Raw genomic sequence first — 23,499 nt, forward strand, 5'->3', positions numbered from 1 at the left:
CCTGTTGCGTACTAGGCATGTGCATTTCGTTTCGTTCCGAATCGAAATTCGGACAAATTTTTCATTTATTGGACATTCGGATGCATACGAATTCCCGAATTTCGAAATTCGGTCGAAAACGAACGAATTCCGAAAACGAATTTAACACATGTAACGAACCTAACTTAACAAAATTAATTAAATAACGAATTAAAATGAAACAAAACGAAATTTTCCCTTTTGCACATGCCTATTGCGTATTATATACGTACAGGTTCGGCCATAAGACACTTTCTTTGCGGAGAGAGTGAGCTTCTAGAACTGTTTGGCCATGACACATTGGGGAGATTGACTAAAACGGGTGCACTCACAATCTGCTACAGCTCTGCGTGGCAGCCAATCAGCTTCTAACTTCAGCTTGTTCAATTAAGCTTTGCCAACCAAACCTGGAAGCTGATTGGTTTCTCTGTGGAGTTGCTCTAGATTTTGCACTCTCCAGCTTTAGTAAATAACCCCTTGTGTTCTTCCTCACCTCAATCACTTGAAGCTTCTTTCCACAGTAGCTCCATGCCACACCATGGGCAGTAATAGACAGCACACCCATTGGCTGTTACGCGGTGCAGTCTGCCTACTGCTACTTCCTCAGCCAGTAGCTGGCTGAATTTTTCTCTTACATCCCCCCCCTCTCCCTCCATCACCCAGTCCCGACTCCCAGCCCACCCAGCTTACTACCTTTTTGCCAATCATCTGACCATGTTCACGACACACCGGGCAACGACAGATCGGTACGGCTTTTTTTTTTATTGGGGATCAGATCCCCCCTGCCCAGTCGACCCCTGACCAGGACAAAGCCTATTTTCTGGGATTCTGCCCGGGACATGCTCAGACAGGGACATGGATCTGAATTCCCTGAATGTCCGGAGCAAATCAGGACTGTTAGCAACTATGATACTGGAGCGCAGTAGGTTAGGGGCCTGCAGGTTGTCTGGACTGGAAGCATAACATTTCAGTCAAAAGGCACTATGATATCTGCTTAGTAGCAGAACTTATGTAAGAACATGCAGTACAGATCATTTCGCTGTCAATGTATGATGTAGTGAGAGAATCTCATCAGATAAGACCCGCCTCCCCGGCAAAGCTCCTCTCTCCTTACATATCGGCACCTAAATACCTCCAGGTACCACTAGGGGGCGGATAGCTGCACTCTGAAGGCCTGCGGCTATATCGGCTGCGGACAGGTGTCAAGGGCTCCTTTCACCCAATCAGAAAAGAGGGTTGTATGCCAATCACAATGTGTCCTCTTCCACAGCACATCTACGCCTTCCTATTCTCTAATACACGGAAGTGCCAACCATAGCATGGCCGCTGTTAGGCCACTTTGTCCAAAGGTTTCCCAGCACGGTGAGGACGTGGAGGCTGCGCTGTGTGACATCAGGGGACGTGTATACGAGGGGACGGGAGTGCAAGAGGAGCTGCTGGCTGCAGTCACAGCGAGGTGAGTGAGAGACATGACACTCATCCTGCACCTATCACCATAGATAGCTCATGTCCCTTTCATATGCTATTGTTTCTAATTGAATTACCCTTATCTATTTATCCATATATGACATTCATTGTCAGAAAACATCTCACGGTGTCTTACAGTGTCACACATTATCTGTCATCATCCCCAGATTATAGACAAGTGTATTGGTTTTATTAACAAGAGAACCCAGTGTATTATTTAGTAACAGATTCATCTCCCCACACAGGTTACAATCTGATTGTACAATCAGAAAGAGACCCAACAGGTGTGTAGTACAAGGACTGGCCTGATTGGATAGATGATAGCGATCAATCCTGAACGCACCTGAGCTATTCCGCCAGGACAGCCAATCATAGGCAGTGGGGGCATTCGCCGCCCCGCAGCCACGCTAAAAGTGAATTTCGCTCCATTCCCCCATCAACACAGACCGTGTTAAAGTGGGAGTCCCTCCTGCCGGGACAGTGTTATCTCCAGGAGAAGCCATTCCCCTGCCGGGAGAAGACGGTGCTTATCGATGGCAATAATCGCAAGAGAATCCGGCAGGCTGGTTGTACCCAAGTTAATTGATCGATCAGCTTGGTACGTTCGAATCTTGGGCAGGTCCTGCTGATCCGGCCAAGATTTATACTAGGGTTGTCCCGATACCACTTTTTTAGGACCGAGTACCGATACTTTTTTTCAAGTACTCGCCATTACCGATAATTTTTTTTAATCTCATATGACAGTGGCACATGTGTTTTTTTTTTTTTTTTTTTTACATTTTTTTTTTTTTTACAATGCTTTTATTTTTTAAGGGGGTGGGGGACATGTGGGGACAATGTCAGTGTTTTTTTTTTTATTATTATTAACCACTTCCATACCAGGCACTTACGCACCTTCCTGCCCAAGCCAATTTTCAGCTTTCAGCGCTGTCGCACTTTGAATGACAATTGCGCGGTCATGCTACATTGTACCCACAACAATTTTTTATCATTTTGTTCCCACAAATAGAGCTTTCTTTTGGTAGTATTTGATCACCTCTGAGATTATTATTTTTTGCGCAACAACTAAAAAAAGACAGAAAATTTTGAAAAAAATAAAGTTTTATTTTTTTTCTGGTAATTTGTTTTGTAAATGAGTACGTTTTCTACTTTGATTATGGGCACCGATGAGGTGGCACTGATGGGCACCAATGAGGCGACACTGATGGGCACCGGTGAGGCGGCACTGATAGGCGGCGCTGGTATGCGGCACTGATGGGCACTCATGGGTGGCACTGATGGGTGCTTATGGGTGGCACAGATGGGCACTGATAGGTGAGCACTGATGGACACGGAGGGGTGGCACTGATGGACACGAAGGGGTGGCACTGATGGACACAGAGGGGTGGCACTGATGGACACTGAGGAGTGGCACTAATGGCATTGCTGGGCATCACTTGTGCCCATGTTGCCAGTCAGTGCCCATTTGTGGGCACTTATTGGCATCTATTCTCTTTTTTTTTTTTTTTACTGCCCTTCCCTGGTGGTCCAGGGTGGGCTTCCCTGGTGGTCCAGTGTGGGCATCCGAGGGGGGGCTGCACTGATAAACAATCAGCGCGAACCCCCCCTGTCAGGAGAGCCGCCGATCGGCTCTCCTCTACTCACGTCTGTCAGACGCAAGTGAAGAAGCGCCATCAACGGTTCTTTCTGTTTACATTGTGATCAGCCGTGATTGGACACGGCTGATCACGTGGTAAAGAGCCTCTGCCAGAGGCTCTTTACTGAGATCGGAGATGCAGGGTGTCAGACTGACACCCCGCATCAGTGATCGCCGCGCTGCGCGCCCCCACGGCCGCGCGCCGGCATTAAATCCTGCAGGACGTCAATAGACGTCCAGTCAGGATTTCACAACCACTTCCCGGACGTCAATTGTCCATTGACCAGGCGGGAAGTGGTTAAAAAAAAGTTTTATTATTATTTATTGCAATTTTTCAGGCTCGGTTTACACTAGAAATAGCTGCGGATCGCACAGGAACACGGTGCGTCCCCATTCTCCAGTTCAGGGATGAATCTGTATCTGAATTTGGCCCTGAAGACGTGCCTTTCTGTACAGTGCGCTCCACAGCCGCCCCAGGAGATACGTGAACCGACTCCATAGAGAGCTGGTCAAAAGGGGTGGTGGCAGGGTTGGCTGCACTTCAAGGGTTAACTGCATGTTTAGGTCTGGGGGCTGTAAAAGCAGTTTTTTACTTCTGCAGGAAGACCAGTCCCTGCAGCATCTTCCTGTCTTCAGCCTGGTGGTCACAGGTCCTCCCACAATATCAGAGCCCAGCCCACTGCCACAGGGGAGGAGTGGAGAACACCGGCTTCCACTTAGTAAAACTGCTTTTATGCCCTCTAGACCTAAACAAGCTTTTAACCCTTGCAGAGTGGGGGCAGCTCAACTGCAAGGGAGTGTTGTTTTTTTTCCATCCTGGGAGATCGGTTTCCAAAATCAAAAACCGCCATTTACCATCTCTCCCTGCCCCCATGTAAAAATAAATGTTCCTTACCTTAGACCCCGTTTTCCTCCCCCTAGTGCACGGTGAAGTAGCATATTCTGCCAAGATCCTCCGAACTCCCAGGATTCCGCTCGACGACTGAGCAACTTGACTGGAGCCTTGGTGAGTGGACCAGACTCTGGGATCGTCGTCGGTAAGTAGCTTTATTTTATTGGTATTTTTTAACCTACCTCTTCTAGATCGGGGCTAATAATTAGGATGTTCTTGATGCAAGAGCCACTTAAAGTGATACTAAAGTCTTGTGTTTTTATTTTTTTTGCTTTAACCACTTCAGCCCCGATAGATTTGGCTGCTTAATGACCAGGCCATTTTTTTGCAAAACGGCACTGTCGCTTTAACTGCCAATTGTGCTGTCGTGTGACGCCTTACCCGAACAAAATTTATCTCCTTTTTTTCCCACAGAGCTTTCTTTTGGTGGTATTTGATCACCTTTGCGGTTTTTGCTTTTTGCGCTATAAACAAAACAAAAAAATATCTTTTACTTTTTTGCTATAATAAAATTCCCCATTTTTTTTCCCCAAAAATTTTTTTTTTCCTTTTAGTTTAGGCCGATATATCTTCTACATATTTTTGGTAAAAAAAAATCTACAATACGCATATATTGATTGGTTTGCACAAAAGTTATAGCGTCTACAAAGTACGGGATAGATTTATGGCATTTTTATTATTATTATTTTTTTGACTAGTAATGGCGGCAATCTGCGATTTTTATCAGGACTGCGATATTGCGGCGGACAAATTGGACACTTGACACATTTTTGGGACCATTGACATTCATAGAACGATCAGTGTTATAAAAATGCACTGATTACTGTGTAAATGTCACTGGCAAGGAAAGGGGTTAAATGTGTTCCCTAGTGTGTGTTCTAACTGTAGGGGGGGATGGGACTGTTTTGGAGGAGAGAGATTGGTGTTCATACTTAGTATGAACACACTATCTGTCTCTACTCCCCTGAAAGAACCGGGATCTGTGTGTTAATCGCGCCCGCCAGGCACACACTGCAAGCGCGCGTGCCCCTAGTGGCCAAAAGAAAAAGGGACATTAGGTAACGTCACTTTGCCCAGCCGAGCCAAACTGCCGCAGTAAAACTGCCCTGTGTAATGGTTTTGCACAGAGCCGAGATGCTCCTTTTCTCGAGTTCCTCACTGGTGCTCCTGGTCCCTCCCTCATGCCTGGCGCCCCCACAGCAAGCAGCTTGCTGTAGGGGCACCTGAGCTGAGCCACTGCGCTGTGTGTCCATTCAGACATGGAGCCGCAGCTCAGCCCCAATGGCACCTGCTTCTGTGTCTCAGCCAAACAGGAGGGAGAGTCCCGGACAGCTGAGTCTCTCATGCAACATCGCTGGAACGAGATGAGGCTCGGGTAAGTATTAAGAGGCTGCTGCACACAGAGGGTTTTTTATCTCAATGCATAGAATGTATTAAGATAAAAAGCCTTCTGCCTTTACAACCACTTTAACCTGATCGGTCCTAAAGACTTGCTGAACTAACAGCACTAGACCGAGGAGACAGATCGTGTGTTCATACTAAGTATGAAAATCTCTCTCCGCAATATCGCAGTCCCCAAAAAAATCGCTGATCACCGCCATTACTAGTAAAAAAAAAAAAAATGCCATAAATCTATCCCCTATCACTTTTGCGCAAAAGTTTACTAAAAATATGTAGAATACATATCGGCCTAAACTTGGCAAAAAAATCGTTAAAAAAAAAAAAAATTGGGAAATTTATTATAGCTAAAAGTAATGATATTGTGTTTTTATTTTTTTTCAAATATTTGACGATTTTCTTTCGTTTATCGCGAAAAAAAAAGGTTTATGTACAGCGTCGCACGACCGCGCACTTGTCAGGTAAAATGACGCAGTGCCATATCGCAAAAAATGGCCTAGTCATTGAGCAGCTAAATCTTCTGGGGATGAAGTGGTTAATCTGGAATTCCACTTTAAAGTGATTGTGAACCTCATGCCGCGTACACACGACCGTTTTTCGTGTTCTAAAAAATGACGTTTTTTTCTTATGTCATTTAAAACGATCGTGTGTGGCCTCCAGAGCATTTTTCACAACGTTAAAAATGGGCATTAAAAATTTAGAACATGCTCTAATTTTTCACGTAGTTTTTAACGTTGTCGTTTTTAACGTCGTAAAAAATGGTCGTGTGTGGGCTTTAACGACGTGAAAAAAACGCGCATGCTCCGAAGCCAGTTATGAGGAGGGAGCACTCGTTCTGGTAAGTCTACCGTTCGTAATGGAGTAAGCACATTCATCACGCTGTAACAGACTGAAAAGCGCGAATCGTCTTTTACTAACACAAAAGCAGCCCCAAGGGTGGCGCCAGTGTAATCAAACTTCCCCTTTATAGTGCCGTCGTACGTGTTGTACGTCACCACGCTTTGCTAGAGCATTTTTTTTTCACGATCGTGTGTAGGCAAGGCTGGTTTAACGATTGGGTTGAAAAAAACGTTGTTTTTTCTAGACCATTAAAAATGTAATTTTTTACATCCCGAAAAACGGTCGTGTGTACGCGGCATCAGACATGAACTATGAACAAAGCATATCCCTCTCTAGTGTGTACTTCTTTCAATTAACCTCCCTGGCGGTCTTCCCGAGACTGACACGGGGTTAGATTTTCTTGCTACTATCGGTAACCCCGAGTCAGTCTCGGGCTTGCCTCGCTAGATCCACAGGCACTTTTTACTTACCTTGTCCCTGGATCCAGCGATGCCACCGCGCTGTGTGAGCGAGCGGGACCTCGCTCGATTCACATAGTGCCTCCGTGTGACGCCGATCTCCGTTCCCTGCGACGTTACGACGCACGGGGACGGAGAACGGCGCCAAATTCAAAAACGTAAACAAACACTATACACACAGTATACTGTAATCTTATAGATTACAGTACTGTATGTAAAAAAAACACACCCCCCCTGTCCCTAGTGGTCTGTCCTGTGTCCTGCATGTCATTTTATATAATAAAAACCTTTTTTTCTCCCTGCAAACTGTAGATTGTCCATAGCAACCAAAAGTGTCCCTTTATGTCAAAAATAGTTTTAGATCAGCTAAAAAACAGCGATAATAAATTATAATCACTTGCAGAATTGTGCGATAGCGATTTGTGGGGAAATTCGTCATAAAAAAATAAAAGTAATGACAGCGACAATTCTGCAACTGAGCAAATTTCAGTGATTTTGAGTTGATTACATTATTGAATAATTTTTATTATAATTATATTATTATTTGTTATAATTATTTATAATTATTTATTATATTATAATTTATAATTTTGTTTTTAAAAAAATGTAATACACGGGATGCCTATTAGAATCTTGTTTGGTCAGATTTAAGTGAGTTATTTCTAAAAATTACAGACCTACAATATAAAACGCCAAATTTCCTTGCAAATAATGGTACCGCTTTTAGCATGTTTTTTCTGAAAGAATCATACCGCCAGGGAGGTTAAGAGCACTAAGGCTCCATTCACACCAATGCTTTTTGCAGAAACACAGTGCTTTTTTTGGTTCAATAGAGAAGCTGCAGAAAAACGTATAATGTAGTGCATTTTTATTGCGTTTTTTTTCCACACGATTTGCATTTTCAAATTTGCCAAAAAAGCATAAAAAACGCTGCAAAATTGTGGTAAAAAGCACTGCAGAAACGCTCAAAAGCAAACTGCATAGATGTGAATGGAGCCCTCGTGTCAAAAATGGTGACAGCGAAGGGACCTCCAGCTGATTGGCAGCCTCAGCTTGGTTCCTGTGTGGAGGGGGGTGTGTGTCTCTTCCCTCCAATCAGCTCTGAACTCACTGAGCTTTCAGAGTGTAATATCAACTCTCCACCCTCTTTTTTCTGAACTCTCGGACAAGCTTTATAAATCGGCACTTTGAACAGTTGTAGAGAAGGGAGGGCTGATATAGTCAGGTACAACTTGGGTAGGGAGATTTGTTTAATCTCTGTGTATCATCTGAGGCCAGTCACCTCACTGGGGATATGTGAGGGTTTACAACCACTTATAAAGTGAACTTGTCAGTTATTTTCTTGTGCTAAACATGGAGTCTGTCATTACTGATGTCTCACTCTGCTAATAATCGCTCTCTGCTGCCATTCCTGCTTCACCAGTTTGAGTCACTGACCCAGAACAAGTTTGCCTTTCCTCATTCTTTCCTGCAATGGGCCAATGACTTGGATAGTATTAAAGCCAACTCCAGGAAAAATGAAATGTAAATAGCGCATGGTGCATCAATTAGCTTGCTGCTCAGCCTAGATTTTCCTAAGTCATCCTTCAGTGTAATGGATCAAAGTGACAGTTTCACCTGTGAGCAAAGCTAATCACCTGCCCGGGGGATCAGACATTTTTCCTGCTCCTTACCTTCTTAGGCACTGGTCCCCTCACCACCCCCATGAGTTCTCCTTCCGCTGGAGCCTATGAGAAGGGACCTTGCCACTGGAAGTGTTACCTCTGCCAATAGAGGTGTGCAAATGAAGAAAACAGTGATGTTGACACCCAAAGAGGGAACCCAGAAAGTAAAGAACAGTAATAAACGGGATATTTCCCTGTGGGGACACTATTTCTTGTGACTGTGGTGACAACAAGGAACTCCCTCATATATATATATATATATATATATATATATATATATATATATATATATATATATATATATATATATATATATATATATATATATATCTATATATATATATATATATATATATATCTCTATATCTATATCTATATCTCTATCCCTCCTTACTCTATCCAAAATTGGGGGGGCAATGTTTTGTCTTTGGTTCTTCTTTAAATAGGCTTTTGAATAGTTTGTGTTTGTGCATGTGTGTTTTTTTTTTCTTCTTTTGTTTCCATACTAGCAGTTAATTGAAGGGAGGGGGGGGGGGGGCGGTGGGAGTTTGGGGTAGAAGGGGGGATTCTAATATCCTTGATTTGGGCTTTACTACCAGTGCTGCATAAACTATGGCGGTGGCTTTGGTTGGCAGATAGAAACAATCCACACATCCCTGTTGCTGGCTGTTTCCCTCTTCCTCGCATGCCCCCACCATGTTTCCCAAGCTCCTCTTGCTCATTGGCAGACCTGGGAACAGCATGGCAGGTGCCGCCAGGTAGATGGGAGGGAGATCAGCAACACCTGTTCACTAATCTCCCCCTCCTGATACTGACCTGTAAAACTATGTGTAAAACGTCACTTCCAGGTCCTGGTGTCGCTGTCCCTGCTATGGCTGGGGAAGTATCTAATGGAGTAAGATCTGCACTCCATTAGATTCATTGGGGGGCAGGTGAGACATCAGGGATCTTTTAGGCCCTGATGTCTCATTAAAGGGAACCTGTCACAAAACATACACCACATTGGGGACTATGTGATGAAATTAAAAGTTTTGTAAAACAAAACAGTCAAAAAAGTGTAATGAATTAAAATGAAACCAAAGTTTCTAAAATCTTCCACCCCGACATACACACGAGTGAGATCAATAATTCTAGGCCCCTTTATTCCTATTTAACTATACTGATGACCTGTAGGGGCTTTTAAAGCTCTGTCTATGTGTTTTTCTTTTTCTCCCGTGCTGGGGGTCTCTTCTTTCCCCCCCTCCCCCCAGCACTCTCAATGTCCATAGCTCTTAATTGGCTCTCCCTGAGTTCTCAGGGTCTCAATTTGTCTCAGAAGAGGTCAAAGGTCTACCGGTTCCTCCACTCCCACAAAATAGACATTGCATGTTTACAAGAGACGCATTTCGCTTCCTCGTCAGTCCCGCCTTTTTATGCCTATAACCCACAAATCTATCATGCCTCAGCCGCCGTCAAAAGGTGTGGGGGTAATGGTGGCTTTCCATATACGGGTCCCCTTCAGGTCCATAGCGGATCCACAGGGACGCTATATTTTGTTGCTTGGTACTTTAAAGGACACGGGGTAACTCCTATGCACCAAATGAGAGAGAGCTCCTTTTCTGTCCCATTTTGTTTGCTGTAATCCAATCTCTTCTGATTGGCATATTGCTTTTCTGTGGCGATTTTAACCTGGTTCTTAACACTAAACTGGATCGCTCCTCTCCTGGTCCATCAAAGTCTGACAACTTCTTTAAGGCATATAGCGACCTGTTGGATAAATATGGTCTTGTGGATATTTGGAGGGCGCTTCATTGCATAGCAAGACAATACTTTCTATTCCCACCCACATGCAAGCTGTTCTTGCATCGACCATGTATTTACCCAAAGGCAATTCCTTCCTCAAACTATATTCGCCTCTATCTTGACAGTGCCTTGGTTAGACCATGATCCAATCTTGGTCACATGTAGGTCTCTTGCTTAAACCTCCGCTGATGTCCTGGTGCCTCAATGACTCCCTTTTGTCTCGCTCTAATGTAGTGGAGGAACTTCACACTAAATCAGTGGAATATTTCACTCCTAACGCAGGCTCTGCCTTACACAGTGTGAAGCATATAAGGCTGTCATCCGTGGTCATTTGATACAACAGGCAACTAAGGGGAAGAAAGGGAGATTAGGCCACATAGCATGCCAGGAATCGGAGCTGGATGCAGCTACAGCTCTTTTGAAGCAAAACCCCTCCCGACTGAATCGTGACAGGGTTGAGCGTCTTCGAGCAGATCTTGACCTATGTTTGACGGACAGAGTGAAACGCCACCTCTGTTGGATCAAACAAAAATTGCTAATAACAATAAGCCTCAATATTGGCCAATAAACTCAAATCCTTTGCTCCCAGACCCTCTGCTTTTTCACTCAAAACCAGGTTCCAAGTGCAGACTGCTAACCCGCTCAAGATCCTTGACGAATTCCAACATCATCTGTCTAAATTATATGCAGCCTTGGATGCCCATCCCAATTTAGGCATTTATACCTTCCTAGCCAACTCCTCCCTCTCTGCTTTATCGGACACACAGCGAGATGCCTTAGGTGCGCCTATTATGGAGTTAGAGGTGCGTCAGGCTATTAGGGAGCTGAAGGCCCGAAAATGCCAGGGCCCAGTTGACTTCACAGCTCTTTTCTACAAAAAGCTACCAGATATAGTTGTGCCACCTCTAACCTCAATGTGTAATAGCCTTAGGGAAGGAGACGGCCTTGCCCCCAATATCCTGCAAGCCATCATAATAATGATACCTAAACCAAATCAGGACAGACAATCTTGGGCTATTTTTTGCCCGATATCCTTGCTGAATGTTGATCTTAGAATGACTAAAATTCTCGGATAAAATCCAATGTACAATTCTCCTTGCCCACTATGCATGCCAGAGATCACGGCAAATGTATGCTGCTCTCTTTGGACCTCTGCAAAGCCTTTAATACCCTTTCCTGGACTTGCCTGCGGGCAGTGTTACATCATAGAGGGATAGGCGAGAGGTTTTTGCCCTGTTTTATTTTTTATAGCTTCCCTTCAGCCTTGGTGAAATATGAGTTATGAGTCTTCCACGTTATCTATTGCTAGAGGCAGGGCTGCCCCTTGTCCTTGCATTTATCTATCATCGCACTGGTAGTCTTAGTGACCCATATATGTGTTACATGAACATATTCGCCAGCACACCACGGATCGTATATAACGTCCAAAAAAGTTTTAATGCACAGAAAACATCACAAGAGGTGCAACGTTTCGAGGCCGCATAGGACCGCTTCATCAGGCAAGTGAGCACTTGCCTGATGAAGAGGTCCTATGCGGCCTCGAAACGTTGCACCTCTTGTGATGTTTTCTGTGCATTAAAACTTTTTTTTTCCAGTACCCAGCTGGTGATCGCTTCAGCACCCATATTTGTACTTTTGAGCCGTTTCCCCAGGAAGGTGTGCGATTGGAAGATTTACTAGACCATATATGTGTTAATCCGACTATACAGGGGGTGGAGCTGGCGGGCGTAACCCACAAGTTGGCAATGTTTGCAGATGACCTGCTTATATACTCCTTCTCTCCGCACACAACCTTGCCAAACCCCCTCTCTTTAATGGGCAACTTTGCGACCATATCTGGTCTTCATATCGACCCGTCCAAATCACAGGCCTTGAATGTTTCTTTGCCTGATTCCCACTAAGGCTCTTTGCGAGCGCAATTTCCATTCCAGGGGACATCTTCACTGTTGTACTTGGGGGTTTATCTCACGTCTTCCTTTCATGCTCTTTATACCTCCTAATATCTCCCTATTAAATCTTCGGAGGGTATACACACTGGTTAATACGGTCTTTCATGTAAATTTACGGAAAGGGAAGCACATTTACATAAACCTATAGCAGATATTACCCATCGGGAACGAACCCTAATTACTCACAATTTTATGACGACAAAGCAAACTATAGGGCAGTCATGAGAAAACGCCATTTCTGACCTTCCAAGATGTTAAAAATCGGGTTCACGGCATGCTCATCAACAAAAGGCTGATGGTGATTCTTGAAGACAAGTACAACAAATTTCAACGGATTTGGCAACCATGGATGGAACACTTCCCGCCTTCTCAAATGACCTCCCAATTCCTAGAACTGTGAAATCTCCATGTACTACAGCCTAAAGCCCCTGGGGTGCCTGATTTCCTCCCTTCTCCATTTCTCTTATCTCTATTTCTTGTATTTTCTTGTTTTTACCTGCATCCTCCCCTCTTTGTTGAGCTTCTGTAGGCTCTAGATGAACAGTGCAGGGCGTGGCAGATTGGGCCAGGCCCCTTGCTTGTATCTTTCATTTGAGTCATAGAAGTGTTAGGATATGGGCTGCATGATAGGATAGTTATTCGATTGCCAAGATGTTGTCTTTTTTTAACAACTTTTGTGAAAAAACTTACTTTTGTAAGACCCCTTTCACACTGGGGCGCTTTGCAGGCACTATAAGGCTAAAAATAGCGCCTGCAAAGCGCCCTGAAACACTGAAGCGGTGCGCTAGCAGTACGGTAAAAAAAGTCCTGCTAGCAGCATCTTTGGAGCGGTGTGTTTACCGCTTCTCCACCGCTCCTGCCCATTGAAATCAATGGGCACCGCGGCTATACCGCCGGTGCGCTTTGTGGTAGTTTTAATCCCTTCTCGGCCACTAGCAGGGGGTAAAAGCGCGCTGCTAGCGGCCAAATAGCGCAGCAAAATTGACAGTAAAGCTCACCTAAAAATAGCGGTGCTTTACCGCAGACGCCCCCACCACCCCAGTGTGAAAGGGGCTTTACAAATGCTTAATTTTGCATTTACAAATAGGTATTCAATGAGTCTTGCTTTACCCATATCACTTCACACTTTCAGGCTACTGCCATTCTTACTTTATATTTGGGGAGCAATATTTGTACAAGGTGTATTGATACTTCATGTTACCGCTTTGTTTATGTACCACTTTTATGTCTTTTTATTTTTTGTTTGTTTTTATTGAAAAATCTTAATAGATGTCAGTAAAAGAAAGCTCTTCCTATGGAAAATATAGGGTACATCCTGGAGTTCAGCTTTTTACACTTTTCATTGGTGTTTCCTTTATGATAATGAATGTAAAAAAACATCTTTGGTCTGTCTAGGCCTGTACAGAAGGACCTCTGCACTGAACAGAAATGCCCAGTCCAAGAACTGCAAGAGCAGCCAACACCACCGCCTCTATTTCTAATGAAAGGTTTGAGTTCATGTCTCTACTAACTAATAGGACAAGTACTTCAGAAATGCCTACAATTAGACCTCGAATTTCAGACAGTCCGGTTCACGTGAAAGACTCAAGTTCCTCTCAGCAGCAGCAGCTTCCAGAGGAGGATTGCATGAAGCTAAACCCATCATTTCTTGGCATTGCACTAAGATCATTGTTGGCAATTGACCTCTGGCTCTCTAAGAAAATAGGTGTATGTGCCAGGGATGGATCTTCATGGGGCAGTGCACGTCCTTTGCTGAAGCTAGTGGAGATATCTGGCCATGGAATACCTTGGATTTGTTGCACAATCTATTGCCTGTACAAAAGTGATAGTTCAGCAGGCAGAGAGGTGATACTTAACCTGCTTTTTGGTAAGTAAAATTTGAATAACAAATTTAGGTAACAGACTTACAAAATGATTGTACTAAACTTTTCAGACCGCTGCCTAAAAATGTATTAAGCCAGATTCTTGAAGATTGTGCTTTATCCTGTGCTCTGCTTATACATGTTATATTTTTGAGTGTCATGTTGTTATGACTTATGTGCATATATATTTGTCTTTTTTTTTTTTTATCATTCTTATTAAATTTTTTTGGAGCCTGTAAAGCAATGCATCAGTGGTCCGATCGCTGGTGCCATGCAGGCAGGGGGGACAGCCCATACACATGTATGGGGCCCAGGAGTCGCATAGTTGGTAAGGTTGAAAAATGACATCAAGTCCAACCTGCGTGTGTGCTTTTATGTTAATATTACATTGTATATCCCTGTATGTTGTGGTCGTTTAGGTGCTTATCTAATCATTTTTTGAAATTATTTGCTCCCCGCTGAAACCACTGTTTGTGGAAGAGAATTCCACATCCTTACCGCTCTTTCAGTAAAGAACCCTCTACGCAGTTTAAAGTTAAATTGCTTCTCTTCTAATTTTGGTGAATGGCCGCATGTCTTTTTAAATTCCCCTGCACTGAAAAGTTTTATCCCAATTGTGGGGTCACCAGTACGGTATTTGTGCATTGAAATTGTATTCCCTCTTAGGCGTCTCTTCAGAGAGAATAAGTTCAATGCTTGCAGTCTTTCCTCATAGCTGAGATCCTCCAGTCTCTTTATTAGCTTTGTTGTCCTTCTCTGGACCCTCTCCAGTTCCAGCACATCACTCCTGAGGACTGGTGAAGAGAACTGGATGGCATACTCCAGGTACGGCAGGACCAGAGTCTTGTATAGTGGGAGAATTACCATTTTATCTCTGAAATTATTGGCTTAACTTGCAGCAGCTTGGCATTGCATGCCATAGCTGAGCCTGTCATCCTAATAAGACCCCCCAGGTTCTTTTCCATCCTACATTTTTCAACATTAAACCTAATTTTCCATGTAATTGCCCATAACATTAATTTGTTTAGATCTTCGTAGAAGTTATTGACCTGCTTGGCTTTGTAACCGCCGCAAATACTGAGATTGTGCCGTTTATCCCATCCTCCAGATTGTTTATGAATACATTTTAAATAGGATTGGTCCCAGAACAGAACCCTGGGGGAACCCCACTTTCCACACCAGACCATTCTGAGTACTCCCCATTTATCGTAGCCAGTTTTCAATCCATGCACTCGCCCTATGGCCCATGCTGACAGACCTTAGTTTGTATAGTAATTGTTTATAGGAAACTGTATCGAATGCCTTTCAAGTCATGTCAGCCAAGCAAAGTCTTCAACAGGAACGCAGAAGAAAGTCTCTGTGATGTTGACCCAAGGCGAAGGCAGAGATCATCTGAACTGGAAAGCCCTGTACACACGGCTGGGAATCTCGTCAGGAAAAAAACATCGGTTTTCCTGACGAGATTCCTTGCAAGCTTTCCTTGCTCGCCGAGTGTACACACGGGCCATTCAAAAGAACCGCCATACAGTATTACCGCACATCCAGCAGGCATCCGAGCAGCTGACCCGGCGTATAAGACGACCCCTGCTTTTTGGCCAGTTTTTCAGTGTACGCCAGCAAAATTCAGTACGTGCGTAAACATGCTTCGTCTTCTTGTTGCCAGTGTTGTAATATACGTGTATATGCGCATAAATTACGCACTCAAATGTAAAGTTTTCTATTGTTATTTTAGGGCTCTGTACTCACACCTGTGTTCAGATCAGTGAAAAATGTTTCCCTGCATTTCGAAGCAGCATGTCTGAGAGCTGAAACATACAGATATCTGGTGTTGTGGCTAACCCATTTCAGATACTCACTCATTCACTCACTCACTCACCCAGTAGATCCAGCGCTGTCCAGCAAAAATCCTCTTATTTACTGGCAGTACTCGGACCTACACCGCCATGTTTTCCTGTCATTGATATGCTGCTGGCTGTTTTGGGTTAGCCAGCGCACCTCTTGATGATGCCCGGTTGAAGAAAGGACTTTGCGTCCAGGATCCCGATCCATTGCCAGCACCCACTCCAACTAACAATATTCTATAAAGCTGTGGAAGTTTGACAAAAAAAAACTGCCTACTGCTCCAATCAGTTTATTTTAGCTTTTTAAAGCACGGGCATTACACAAAGCAATGTAAAACAAACTTCTGCCAGCCCACTTACCAGCTAGTCGGTGCAAAAAAAATGCTACACTGTTTTAGCAGTTTATATTTAAAGGTTTTGGTTGCATACATTTGCCAGAATGGCTTGTCTGTCCCTCTATGAAGTGTGGTCCATACCTTTTAATACAAAAGATATTATATTCTGTGAAATTCACTATCCATGTTCACTTTGCTTTAAAAAGCTAGAAATTGATTGATTGGAGCAGTGACCATTTTTGTTTGCTGGATTTGGTGCAGAGACACAGTGGAGGTTGTGCTGCGGTTCTGGTATGTCTCTGTATCTTTAGGGAGGAATGGCTTACATGCCCTCCATTTATTATCTCCAGGCAATGCCTGACCTCCATTTATTATCTCCAGGCAATACCTGACCTCCATTTATTATCTCCAGGCAATACCTGACCTCCATTTATTATCTCCAGGCAATACCTGACCTCCATTTATTATCTCTAGGCAATACCTGACCTCCATTTATTATCTCCAGGCAATGCCTGACCTCCATTTATTATCTCCAGGCAATACCTGACCTCCATTTATTATCTCCAGGCAATGCCTGCCCTCCATTTATTATCTCCAGGCAATGCCTGCCCTCCATTTATTATCTCCAGGCAATGCCTGCCCTCCATTTATTATCTCCAGGCAATGCCTGCCCTCCATTTATTATCTCCAGGCAATGCCTGCCCTCCATTTATTATCTCCAGGCAATGCCTGCCCTCCATTTATTATCTCCAGGCAATACCTGCCCTCCATTTATTAATTGCTATATAGGTTCAAAGATGGGAGCTCTGTTAAACTAGACTTAGGGATCACACATTACACAGGGGCATTGAGGAAGCTTGTAGCTGCTTTATGGCCAAAAAATAGAGTTCTGGGGCCCATCAGCATTGGGTCCCCTCTTCAACATGATCCCAATTTTGTGTATGAATTCATGACCAGCAACTGTGTAAAAATCCGGAAACTATATTCCTATAAATGTGTATACTGTACTTTTTTTTTTAATTTAAATCAACAAGTATCTTTTCTCTTCTGCAGCGCTACTACTGGATATCATTCTTGTAGGAGCTGTGAAAGGATTAGTGAAGCGTCGACGACCAACACAAAACCGCATGGATATGTTTGCCACCTTCTCTGTTGACAAGTATTCCTTTCCTTCGGGCCATGCTACAAGAGCAGCAATGGTATCTCGCTTTATGCTCAACCACCTAGTACTGGCTGTGCCAGTGAGGATCCTTGTAATGCTGTGGGCTATTGTGATTAGTTTGTCTAGAGTCATGCTAGGTAGACACAATGTGACTGATGTGTTATTTGGTTTCTTCATGGGGTACATGCAGTATAGTTTGGTTGAGTACTTTTGGCTGTCACCAAACACCTTACCCGTTCTATTTAAGATTTGATATCTCTTCCAGGCATGTGGCAGTTTTCAGTAGTAGTCTAACAAAAGCCTGGTTCTCATTCCAGTGGATACAAATAAGTTGCTCACCACATCTCGAAGTTTTTGGCTCTCTAGTTATGAGGAGTCAGATGCAAGCATCACTTCAGCTACAAGAATAAAAGATACAAGCAAATGTAAGAATGGATTTCTAGACTGCGCTGTTTGCAAGGGCCATTGGACTCGGAATCCAGCTTTATGCACTGTTGATCTTTAAGCCATGGACATCACATTTTTGCTGATAATTTAAGTGGTGAAAAGGGAAATTCTCATTTTAATATTATATTCCGCACTATTTTGGGGAAAGTTATTTTGTAATATGTATAAAGGAACATATTTGATTTTTGTGGTTTGTTTTGATCATTAGGGCCAGGAGTCTTGATTGACATATGTTGGTCTCTTATCATGCTGTTTATCCATCTTGGAAGATTATGGGGAAAAAAAAAATCAGTTGTGTGTAAATGAAAGGATTTTATTTTATTGATTTTTAGCATGGAAGTAAAATATCTATGCTTCCCATTAGTCTTAAAAAAATGCATTTGTTATATCTTGGTTGTACCTAAACTGTTGAATGGTCTGGAGGGCTTTGGTATAGAAATTTCCCCATGTGGACAATCCCTTTCAGTCTTCCTAAAAATATTTGTTTTGTTCTAATAAGGCAGCATAATGTTCATAGTGTGTTTTATTAAAACCAGTAATATACCATTGGGAACAAAGCAAGGAATCCAGTGCAACTAAAATCCACACTAAATCCTTATCTCCGCTAAGATTATCGTACGTTTTGTTACATTTTAGCCATTAAGCCTTATTAGGTTTCTTTCACACGGCTGTAAAAATGTTATGTTCATTTCACACAGGCGGACTTCGCTACGGAGTCCACCAGCTTAGCGGGCGATCTTTCCGCTGAGCCGGCGAATGACAAGCTCCTCTCTGCCCACTGAGCGGGGAGGGGCTTGTGCAGCCCTGCTGTCTCCTATGGAGCGATCTGATGAAAATGGACAGCATGTCCGTTTTCATCAGATATTACTCGATCTGATCCGCCATGGGTGAATGGGGACGTATCGCCGTACGTCTGATTTTGGCGGGTCGGATGTCAGCGGACATGTCTCCGCTGACATTCGACGCTCCATAGGACTGTATGGAGCGGCCGTTCAGGTCCGCCGTCAAAACTGACAGGCGGACCTGAATGGTCCGATCGTATGAAAGGGGCCTTACTGATGGTATTCCACGTGTTTTCTAAGAGAAAAGTTCCTGTGTAATAATCGGTAAAATACTTAAGTATAAATATGTTTTAAACACGTAAAGATGCTTATGCGTATACAATCCATGAATTTTTCCCCTTTGTTTAGACTTAAAGTGGTTGTAAACCCTTCTAAATACCCAGTAAAGTATCTGGCCTCGGGATACACAGGGATTAAACAAATCCTTCTACATAAGTTGTACCTATCTGAAGTTTTCTCTACATCTGTTTTTAAAGTCCAGAATTGAGCTGAAGTGGCACTCTGCAGAGCTCAGCGAGAAGAGCTCTGAGAGCAGATTGGAGGGAAGGGACACCCCCCCCCCCCCTTTCACGCAGCACACAGGAACAGAGCTGAGGCTATTAAATAGCTGGAGGTCCCTCCCCTGCCACTATTTTTCTCTTGGAATCAGGAAAACTTGTCAGAAGTGACTCTTACAGATACAGTAGCAGAAGTACAAAGCAGCAGACAGAAATTCTTAGTACTCTTAGTACTCTTAACGGCGATGGAGAGATTACGTCTTGTTCATATTTCATGTCTGAGGATTACAACCACTTTAATTTATACATTTACAAACACATTTGTAAAGCGCATAAAGTATGTTATTAGAGTCAGATTTTTGGCTACTGTGTTATGCATCTGAATGCAGTGCATATTTATACACCTGTGTGAAATGGCTCCATTGAAAACAATGCAGCTGTGTTCAGATCCGTAATTAAAAAACACTTGTGTATGCAATAGAGCCTTAATATGCATGGCTCATCTCTATGCAAATATAAATACTATAATGAATATTACAATGTAGGCTAAATTAAGTGTAATAAAAATTGGTATGCTGACACTAAATACTTAAAGCAGGGTTCCACCCATATAAAAGTCAGCAGCTACAAAAAGTGTAGGTGCTGACTTTTAATAATCGGACACTCGCCTGTCCCACGGTCCAGTGATGCTAGCAAACGAAGCCCCGCTCCTCTCCGCGGCGCCAGCATTCTGACTGGGCATGCACTGCAAATGCGCGAGCCATGCTGCGAGTGGCCGTGCAGTCTTCTGGGACCTGGGACGTGTCCCAGAAGATTGTATGGGGGGAGAGGTGAACTTCCTTCCAGCACCCCGGGAGGAAGTGGGAGCTGGATGCCTCTAAAAAGATTGTCCCCCCCCAAAAAAAAAAAATTACATGCTGTATGTGGCATGTCAGGGGGTCACCATCACTTAAAGTGGAAGTTCTATTTTTGGGTGGAACTAATCTTGTTTTTGCAGGGCGTGAATAGTAAAGCATGGAAATAATCATTTTAAAATCTTTTTTTCATTCCTTATTCCTGTGAAATTCCTACTTTTCTTCATAGCAATCCAGTGTAAGATTATTATTATTATTATTTTTTCCAGTGCTGCTTCTCCCAGTGTTGTTTCTCCAGAAAAAAAGGTGTCCTCTTCTCAAAACAGCCCAACCAAATGCTTTCAATACTTCATATTTCCCATTTCATCTATTGGGCTAAAATGCTAAGTTATTGTGAAAAACTGCTGTACTTTAGTGTTCATAGTCTGGGACCATGTATAATAATTGTAATGTTGATTTTTAGTAGCTGTGACAATAATATTTTCAGTTTCTTTAGCTTTTCGTGTTGGCTTTTAATATCCAAAGATAGCTAGAGAAAATATTTATTTGATCTAGTATGTGTTTGTTATATATTTGGTTTTTAGATGGTTTTTGTACCTGGGAATATACAATTGTGTAAAATGAAAGACTATGTAGGACAGGTATGGTTATGTAAAATGCTTTTTCCCCCATGTTTTTCTATTTTCCCTTTAAGTAAAAAAAAAAAAAGATGCAAGTTTTATAATGCATCTCCATCCCTATAAGTAATGAAGCTGTCATATGCACGCCACTTAGACCCCTTTCACACTGGGTCGCTTTACAGGCGCTATAACGCTAAAAATAGCGCCTGCAACACGACCTGAAACGGCCGCTGCTGCCCAGAGGGCTTTCACACTGCTGCGGCGCGCTAGCAGGTTGGTAAAAAAAAGTCCTGCTAGCAGCATCTTTGGAGCGGTGAAGGAGTGGTGTGTGTGTGTATACTGCTCCTGCCCATTGAACTGAATGGGGCATCACGGCTATACCGCTGGCAAAGCGCCTCTGCAGAGGTGCTTTGCAGTGGTTTTAACCCTGACTCGGCCGCTAGCGCGCGGGGGGGGTAAAAGCGCTCCCCACTAGCGGCCGAATAGCAGCGCGAAATTGACGCACCCCAGTGTGAAAGGGCAGTGGACATTTTCTTAAGCAATGACTGCAGCTGCTATGCTTTGTTTGAAACTAGCAGGAAGGGAAAGGGTGCACATGGGCAGGACAATATAGAAAACAGTACAAAGAGATTTCCCAGCACACTTGCAGGGTTAGCCATCATAAATAAATAATAATAAAAAAATAATCTTTTTCAAATCTTCTGAAACGCCTGTGACACAGAACAGCTTAAATACAGGGGTTTATAAAACTGTGTTTATCCAGATTAGTTGAAACATTCATTTTTTTTTTCTTTCTTCATGGTGGCTAGATTGAAAGTGGGCTGAGGCAGGGCCATCTTTTCCATTGGGCATGCTGGGCAGTTGCCCGGGGGCCCCGCTTGCCTGGGGGGCCCCACCGGCTGCCCAGCAACCCCAGTAAAAAATTATGGAGAGTGACGGGTTAGAACTGCCCATGCCCAGTTCGCGGAAATCACAGAGAAGATCCGGTCCTCCGCGAGTGCGGGGGTTGCTGATGTAAGGGGGGAGTGAATGCAAAAATGTAAGGGGGCACTGATATAAAGGTTCCCCCTCCTATATTAGTGACCCCCCCTTACCTTAGTGTATTTAATCTAAGGAAGGTGGTCTCTGGTCACCAGAGTACCCCCCACATCAGAGTCTGCAGGATTCCCCCTTACAATGCAAGGGGGAACTCAGTCTGCGGACCCTGATGTAAGTGGGAAAGAGAAAGCAGTGGACTCTGATATAAGGTTGTCTCTGGTCACCATAGCCCCCCTCCACATTGGAGTTCCCCCCTTAGATCATGATCTGCAGCGTTCCCCTTTGCATAAGAGTTCCCTTTCACTGTAAGGGGGAATCCTGCAGACTCTGATGTAAGAGAAAACTCTGTGCTGGCTGGGTTATAGTAACCTAACCTTCATGTCAATGAAGACATTTTTTTTTTGTACTTTTGTTTAACTTAAACACATTTCTAATAGCACTAGCTATATGTTTATAGTTTAAATACTGACATTTGCATTGTTGGGCACTGAAAACTGTAATTTTAGGTACTTTTTTTGCAGTGTCAGTAAAAAACGTGGTTCTGCCAGTAAATGTTATGATTTTTGTCGGTAATTCTCGTGCGTGATTGTGTAGACAGGGCCCCAGTGCACTGTATTGCCCGGGGGCCTATAATGCTCTTAAGATGACACTGGGCTGAGGACTCCCTTTGTACTGTCTTGTATGTTTTTACACTGCTGAAGTCCAAAGCTGCATTGTTGGTATACAAAACTTTGCACTGTTTGGTTGGGCAACTATGTGGTAAATGATGTTGATTAATATAAAGTCATTCACATGGGGGCTATTAACATTCATATATTATACATTCCAATGAAAAACAGATGATCAAGAAGGATCTGGGTGTTCTAGCAGATCTCAGACTTAAATGGGTTGTAAAGGCACAATGTTTTTTACCTTCATGCTAAGGTAAAAAACCTGTGTGCAGCAGCCCCCCCTAATACTTGAGCCCCCTCTTGATCCAGCAATGTCCACAAGAACATTGGCTCTCTGGAGCTCGCACTCTTGATTGGCTTTTGGCAGTGTCTGGAGCCATTGGCTCTTGCTGCTGTCAATCACAGCCAGTGAGCCAATCAGGAGACAGAGGGGTTGGGGGCCGAGCCACAACTTTGTGTGTAAATGGAGACACTGCTGCGTCTCGGGAGCGAGCGCGCCTGCTTGGGTGCCCTCAGAGAAAGTTGCCCGCTCTGAAGTTACCCAGCAAGAGGGAGGGGCCAGGAGCACCAGCTTGGGACCCGAGAATAGGAGGATCTGGGCTGCTCTGTGAAAAAGTACTGTTTACACCTATAACCTATATGTTACCACTATAACATGTTTGTTATTTTAATGGGGGAAAAAAATAGGGTTTAGTAACTCTTTAACTGTATACAATGCCAAGCTACAATTTCTAAAGCCAGCAAAATAAGTTCTTGTATTAACAGAAGTATTGGCTCCAGAGAGAGAGCAGCGAGGGTGTGACATTATCTTGCCCCTGTACAAAGCATTAGTAACACTTTATCTGGAATATGCAGTTCACTTCTGGGCATCAGTTCTCAAACGAACTGGAAGAAGGGCAACTAAACGGATAAGAGACATGGAGGACCCTAGCTACGAGGAAGGATTAGCCAAACTGAATTTATTCTCCCTTAATTTTTTTTTTTAATTATTAAAGGTGGACAAGATCACTATCTACTGTATAAATACAGTGGTGAACTTGGTGCAAAATTATACACTTCAAGGTCATTAAAGGAGATAGATGGCACTCTGCAACCTCTGCATACAGAAAGGCTTCTTCACAGTATAAACAATAAAAATGTGGAATAGATTCCCTCCAGAAATAGTTCTGGCCGGCTCAGTCAATTGTTTAGAAAAAGAGCTGGATGCATTCCTAAATGCACAAAAT

At 43.5% G+C, this 23,499-nt stretch overlaps 1 protein-coding gene across 2 annotated transcripts; it reads left to right on the plus strand.

Moving 5' to 3' along the window:
* The first annotated feature begins 1,237 nt into the window (after positions 1-1,237).
* PLPP6 (phospholipid phosphatase 6) lies at positions 1,238-18,028 on the plus strand. Of its 2 annotated transcripts, XM_040359745.1 has the most exons (4): positions 1,243-1,474; positions 4,043-4,158; positions 13,500-13,971; positions 17,196-18,028. In XM_040359745.1, the coding sequence occupies exons 3-4, from the start codon at positions 13,533-13,535 to the stop codon at positions 17,555-17,557; spliced, it is 801 nt and encodes a 266-aa protein (XP_040215679.1). In that variant the 5' UTR covers positions 1,243-1,474; positions 4,043-4,158; positions 13,500-13,532; the 3' UTR covers positions 17,558-18,028. The 2 variants fall into 2 exon arrangements, with proteins under 2 accessions (XP_040215680.1, XP_040215679.1); XM_040359746.1 differs by lacking the exon at positions 4,043-4,158 and having other exon boundaries at positions 1,238-1,474.
* Positions 18,029-23,499: the final 5,471 nt, after the last annotated feature.

Source organism: Rana temporaria, chromosome 7 (assembly GCF_905171775.1).
Source record: "Rana temporaria chromosome 7, aRanTem1.1, whole genome shotgun sequence".
NCBI classification, from domain to species: domain Eukaryota; kingdom Metazoa; phylum Chordata; class Amphibia; order Anura; family Ranidae; genus Rana; species Rana temporaria.